Consider the following 6,954-nt stretch of genomic DNA (forward strand, 5'->3'; position numbering starts at 1 on the left):
TTATTTTATTTTTTTTTTTTTTTTTTTATTTTATTTTATTTTATTATTTTTTGAGACGGAGTCTCGCTGTGCCGCCCAAGCTGGAGTGCAGTGGCCGGATCTCAGCTCACTGCAAGCTCCGCCTCCCGGGTTCACGCCATTCTCCTGCCTCAGCCTCCCGAGTAGCTGGGACTACAGGCGCCCGCCACCTCGCCCGGCTAGTTTTTTGTACTTTTTAGTAGAGACGGGGTTTCACTGTGTTAGCCAGGATGGTCTCGATCTCCTGACCTTGTGATCCGCCCGCCTCGGCCTCCCAAAGTGCTGGGATTACAGGCTTGAGCCACCGTGCCCGGCCGTATATTTATTTTATTTTTAATAATTTTCCTAATTTTAATAAAACACAAATTGTGATTTTTATCACTTTGATTTTTAACATTTAAAAAAGATGTTTACTGAAACAGATACAAAGCTTTATCTTTTGATTTTCAAGTTTTTTGTTGTTGTTTTGTTTTGTTTTTGTGATGGAGTCTCACTTTGTTGCCCAGGCTGGAGTGAAGTGGCACGATCTCAGCTCACTGCAACCTCCACCCCCTGGGTTTAAGTGATCCTCAGGCCTCAGCCTCCTGAGTAGCTGGTATTACAGGTGCCCGCCACCACACCAGCTAATTTTTGTATTTTTAGTAGAGATGGGGTTTCACCACATTGGCCAGCCTGGTCTTGAACTTCTGACCTCAGGTGATCCACCCCCGCCTCGGCCTCCCAAAGTGCTAGGATTACAGGTGTGAGCCACTGCGCCTTGCCTAATTTTAAGTTTGAATTTTGTGTCCACCTTTTCTTTAACTTGTAAATAAACCCTTGCTTGGCTTGTTTTGAATTCTTAACTTTATAGCATCCAGAGAAAACAGATCAGGTGTCAGTGGAACTCTTTTCTGTTTTTTTGTTTTTTTTTTCATTTTTCTTTCTTTTTTTTTTTTTGAGACACAGTCTTGCTCTGTCACCAGGATGGAGTGCAGTGGCTCAATCTCGGCTCACTGCAACCTCCACCTCCCGGGTTCAGGCAGTTCTCCCTCAGCCTCCTAAGTAGCTTGAACTACAGGCTTGCACCACCATGCCCAGCTAATTTTTGTATTTTTAGTAAAGACGGGGTTTCACCGTGTTGGCCAGGATAGTCTTGATCTTTTGACCTCATGATCCGCCCATCTTGGCCTCCCAAAGTGCTGGGATTACAGGAGTGAGCCACTGCGGCCGGCCGGAACGCTTTTCTTAATACTGAAATTTACATTTTAGTAGTTTCAGTCATGGTTACATGTATTAGAATAAAATAATTTTAGTATTTTGATATACTGAAGCACTTTCATGATAATATTTAGGAAACTAATCAGGGTACCTCTTTAGGAAACTAATTAGGAAAAGGCTCAGTTTCCTTTTCTATGCAAAGGAGATCATAAAACACACCCCAAATTGTTACTGTGAAGCTGAAAGAGTTGATGTAATTAAAGGAGCTTGTCTGAGTTTCAAGTAGTGTGTGCTTGGTTGCTGCTGTTATTCTAATAATAGTATTTGCGGTAGTAGTTCACGAATGAATAGGACTGTGAAGTGTTCTAGGTACTGTGCTTTCATATATCTTACTGCCTTTGAAATACCTTGGAAAAGTGATGGGCATTTTAGGCAGATACAGATTTCTGACAAGTTCTTTAGAAATGCGATTTTTAAAATATTGGTGACTTCCAGGGTTTTTTAGTTATGTTCTTCTATTTTGAGCCACTTTTTGGTTAGATTCGTTAGCAAATTCTAGTTTAGTTGATTTAATTAATTTTCTGCCCAAAAGCATGTTACACACACACATCTACTAGTCTTTCTTTCTTTTTCAAAATACTGTGTTAAAGGGTACATAGTAGGGTTGATTGAGTCTTTTTGTCATTTAGCTCCATGTACTGCTGTGAACAATCATGTTTCCTTTAGAGCTTCCTAGAGTTTTTATTTATGCATATACATAAATAAAACAAGAGTATGACCACACTTTATTATTTTATAACACCATTTTTTGATTTAACCAAATAAATGTATATATTTATCCCATAATTTTTAATGTTTGCATAATATTCCATTGTATGGAATTACCTGATTGATTTAGCCTGTCTGTTTCAGTGTTTTGCTGTTTATTTTAAAAATTCATCATTAATTCAGGAAATATTAATTGAGTGCCTAACAGGTTCCAGGCACTGTACTAGGCTTTAGGGATGGAATAAATGTTGAAAAGGTCAAGTATGGTTCCTGCCTTCATAGGGGCATGTAAACTAATTGGCAATTAGACAAGTAAACAATGATTTGAAAGCATTTAAAAATTCTACAGTGAGTCAGGGTCATTTGGTCAACATATAAGTGGAATAAAAATTATCATTTGATAGCTGGGTGTGGTAGAATGCTCTTATAGTAGTCCCAGGAGGTTTGTTTGAGCCTGGGAAGTGGAGGCTACAGTGCATGGTGATCAAGCCACTGCACTCCAGCCTAAGGGACAGAGTGCAGCTCTGTTTGAAAAAAAAAACAAAAACAAAAATATCATTTGTAGTAGGTTTCAAATACCTAAATTCCTTGTCGGTTTGTTTACTAGCCTTCTGACATTTTAAATTTAATACCAGCAGCACTCACAGCTCTTTGGATAGAATTTGACCATTGCCAAAACAGATTACTTGCATCAGCAATTTAAGATAAAAGGAAGGCAATGATTTAGAAATTAAAATTCCTAGCATATCTATAGGCTCATGTATTTCTTTGCAGTAAGCTGACTTCTTATTTCTCCTCCTCCTCCTCCTCCAGTTATTTACTGAGCATCTACTATATGCTAACCACTTAGCTTTCTTTTGTATCTTACTATGAGTCAAATGCACTTCTTGGAGATTGGCTTTGGAATTTTAATCAGGTATATCTTAAATATCTGTTGCCTTTTTAATAAACTTTGATTGTTTTAATATTTACTATGAATTACTCAAAAGGCCAAAAACTCTGTAGAAGTATTAAGTTTGGTAGTATCAAACCTGAAAAGTATTAAATGCAGGAGTTCTTTGCTTTTGACACATTAGAGCAATTAAGAGAATGATTCTTGCTAGTGAATGAATTAATCTGTCTTAGCCCTATTCTAGGACATTTATGTTCTTAAAGGGGAAAAAACTCCAGATCTTTTTAAGAATACTATACTAGATCAAGAAAATGTGGGCTGGATGCAGTGGCTCATGCCTGTAATCCCAGCATTTTGGGGGATCAAGACAGGCAGATCATTTGAGCTCAGGAGTTCAAGACCAGCCTGGACAACATGGTGAAACCCCATCTCTACCAAAAATACAAAAAATTAGCTGGGCATGGTGATGTGCACCTGTGGCCCTAGCTACTTGGGAGACTGAGGTGGGAGGATCACTTGACCCTGGGAGGTGGAGGTTGCAGTGAGCTGATATTATGCTACTGCACTCTAGCCTGGGTGACAGAGTGAGACCCCATCTCAAAAAAAAATTGAGGAAAAAAAAAAAAGAAAATGTGGTACAAATACACCATGGACTACTATGCAGCCATAAAAGAGAATGAGGCCATGTCCTTTGCAAGCACATGGATAGAGCTGGAAGCCATTATCCTCAGCAAACCAACACAAGAATAGAAAACCAAATACTGCATGTTCTCATTTATAAATGGGAGCTAAATGATGGGAACATGTGGACATTTAGAGAGGAACAACACACACTGGGGCCTTTCAGAGAGTGGAAAGTGGGAAGATAGAAGATCAGGAAAAATAACTAATGGGTACTAGGCTTAATACTTGGGTGATGAAATAATCTTTGTTTTTGTTTTGTTTTGAGACAGTGTTTCACTCTTGTTGCCCAGGCTAGAGTATGCTGATGTGATCTCAGCTCACTGCAACCTCTGCCTTCCAGTTTCAAGTGATTCTCCTGCCTTAGCTTCCCCAGTAGCTGGGATTACAGGTGCCCTCCACCATCCTGGCTAATTTTCTAGTAGAGACAGGGTTTCACCATGTTAGCCAGGCTGGTCTTGAACTCCTGACCTCGTGATCCGCCTGCTTTGGCCTCCCAAAGTGCTGGGATTACAGGTGTGAGCCACTGCACCTGGCTAGGTGATGAAATAACCTACACAGCAACCCCCCATGTTTACCTATGTAACAAACCTGCACTTGGACCCCTGAACTTAAAAGTTAATTTGAAAAAAGAATACTTTATGTTCTTGGTGAAATATCATCATTAAAAAGCTCTTTGAGGCCGGGTGTAGTGGCTCACACCTGTAATCCCAGCACTTTGGGAGGCTGAGGTGGGCAGATTACCTCCTGAGGTCAGGAGTTCGAGACCGGCCTGGCCAACATGGTGAAACCCCGTCTCTAGTAAAAATACAAAAAATTAGCCAGGCATTGTGGCAGATGCCTATAATCCCAGCTACTCAGGAGGCTGAGGCAGGAGAATTGGTTGAACTGGAGGGTCGGGGAGTGTGGAGGTTGCAGTGAACTGAGATTGTGCCACTGCACTCCAGCCTGGGTGACAGAGCAAGGTTCCATCTCAATAAATAAGCACACACACACACTCACTCACTCTCTCCCTCTTCTTGGATACTGTGTCAGCTCTTTGCTTAGGCTAGGTATACAAGGATGAAATCGACCTAATCACTGCTGTCAAGTATCTCACAATCTTTGTGCTAACAGAAACATGTTAACTAGTAATTACATACTATGTAATAAATACAATAAAAGTAGAATAAGAGCTAGTGTATTCCCAATATGTTCTGTATTTCTTATTTTTATGTAAAAAAAAAAATACTTGAGAAATAACATCTTTCTTTTCTGTTTAATTCTGAAGATCCTGACCTGAAAGCAGGAGCTACAGTGGTTTCCCCAAAAGGAAGATTTTGTTTAGTAGCCTAGAAAGAAGAAATTGCCATTCTTTACTCAGTACTTGCAAATGTGTGGTATTGTTTTGCCATAAAATGGATTAATTAAATTAATATATCTATAGGGGCTAGGAGAAAATTATGACAATAATGGGAAAGTATAAAAGATGAGTTTCCTATATATAGGGAGAAAAGGAATTGCTATAAATGACTTTTACAACATTTTAAAAAACAATTTAGTCCCAGCCACTTGCCTTCTTGGAAGAAGATATTCGGGAAGTTTTAAAAGAAGAAACTGGAACAGACCTATTCCTCAAAGAGGAAGATGAACCTGCCTACAAAAGCTGCAAACAAGAGGTAATCTTCTAGTATTATTGTTAATAAAAGTCTTATTGTATCCAAGAGACTTTGCCATAAAGCTTCTACAACAAATTACTCATTTTAGAATACCGCTTCTGGGAAGAAAGTCAGAAAATCACTAGTCTTAGATAATTGGGAAAAAGAAGAATCAGGCACTCGACTGTTGACTGAAGACATTTCAGACATGCAGGTTTGTAAAGGATTATTATTATTGTTATTTTAAATGGTTGCTTTAAGTCCTAGTGGTTCTTATTTCTTACTCATTGTGTAGCCAGTTCATTAGAGATTCATGGAGGATTTTTATTTTAGTATCATTTTGCCTAATTCACAGAGAAACTATTCACTGTAGAGAATATCTTATTTACTTTTTTAAAATTTCTTTTGTTATGAGAGGAGTCAGCTGCCTTATATATGATGTCAAAAAATTGTAGTTCTCAAGATTTTAAATATCAGAGTTTATCTTTGGTTCATTTCCAAAATACTTAATATTACTACATTACTAGAAATTTCAGCAGAGCCAAATGCTTTCTTGGAGAGAAATAAACAGGGCTTCCATTACCACTTACTCAGTAGTCCCTCCATTTGTCTCCATTTTTGAATTAGTTATTTTCCTCTTTCTTTTTTCTCTCTTAGTCAGAAAATATATTTACTACATCCTTATTAATGATACCATTATTGGAAATACATGACAATAGGTGCAACTTGATTCCTGAAAACAAGATATAAATTCAACCAACAAAACATATACACTTACTAAAAAGAAACCAAACCCTAACACTTCCAAAGTTGTCAAATTGGAAAAGAATCTTCAGGTATGGATTTATAAATTTCTTTAGTGATTTTTGTTTTTGTTTAATCAATGATCACTTTGGATTTACTGATCACAAATTATACTTTTTCTTTTAAATTCAAAATTGATTGTAACAGTAACTAAACATTTACCATTATTTTGTCATTCACATTTGGGTTTGAGAGACTCATTCATCAGGGCACATATAAACTAAACCATTGGAGCTGTAACCAAAGACTCGTCTGGTGATTTCCTCAGCACTGTATCTTTTTTAAACTAAAGATATATAAATCTACTTCTGGCACCTCTTCTCCTGTAACAAATATGTATAGCCCTAATTGCTATTCTGAAAAAGGGTAAGTGGTTAGAAGCAGTTTCAGCATGATTTTGTTGGCACCATGGTTTCCAGTGAACTTTTTGGCTCAGAAGTTGTAAAACAAAGTCCTTTTTTTTTCTGTTGGGATGTGGCCAGTGTGTAACTGCAAATGGAGGTTAGGAAAATTTTTACTGCATTAAGAGTTTACCCCAGAGAATTTGAGAGTTCATTGAGTAGGGAATTTTCTTCTTTATGCCACAGTGACTGCAGCATTAGTATACCTGATGTTAAAGCATACCTTGAAAACATCTTTGGCAATCACATATGACCACCTTACATCTGTTTTCAGCCGCTGCTTTCTAAGAGCCATGTAGCACATTCTCTTAATCCATGTAAAATGATTTGAGTTCCCAGCATTTAATTAACATAGAACTTTTGGGGAAAGTTATTATATAGAAGATCATGTCTATAACATAGTAATCTTTATAATAAGGGAAGAAAAAAACAAAAACCTAAACTTGATTTTTTGCTATGATATATTTCCTAATTTGGTAAATAACGCATTCTTGGCTCCATTTTTTGACATTACCTCCTCTCGTTTAACTTTTGCAAATTTTAACATTTATTTCCA

General features: G+C 37.6%; 1 protein-coding gene across 2 annotated transcripts in view; it reads left to right on the top strand.

Annotated features, from left to right (window-relative positions):
- The window catches only part of MYBL1 (MYB proto-oncogene like 1), a 45,382-nt gene extending 39,353 nt beyond the window's left edge, over positions 1 to 6,029 (top strand). The window contains exons 13-15 of one of the 2 annotated variants that reach the window (XM_017896324.1): positions 5,098 to 5,214; positions 5,303 to 5,407; positions 5,851 to 6,029. In XM_017896324.1, coding sequence (XP_017751813.1) covers positions 5,098 to 5,214; positions 5,303 to 5,407; positions 5,851 to 5,943 — 315 coding nt within the window. In that variant the 3' untranslated portion in view covers positions 5,944 to 6,029. The remainder of the gene's footprint in view (positions 1 to 5,097; positions 5,215 to 5,302; positions 5,408 to 5,850) is intronic. The other variant, XM_017896322.1, reaches the window with a different exon arrangement.
- Positions 6,030 to 6,954: the final 925 nt, after the last annotated feature.

Source organism: Rhinopithecus bieti, unplaced genomic scaffold, assembly GCF_001698545.2.
Source record: "Rhinopithecus bieti isolate Rb0 unplaced genomic scaffold, ASM169854v2 scaffold_27306, whole genome shotgun sequence".
Taxonomy (NCBI): Eukaryota; Metazoa; Chordata; class Mammalia; order Primates; family Cercopithecidae; genus Rhinopithecus; species Rhinopithecus bieti.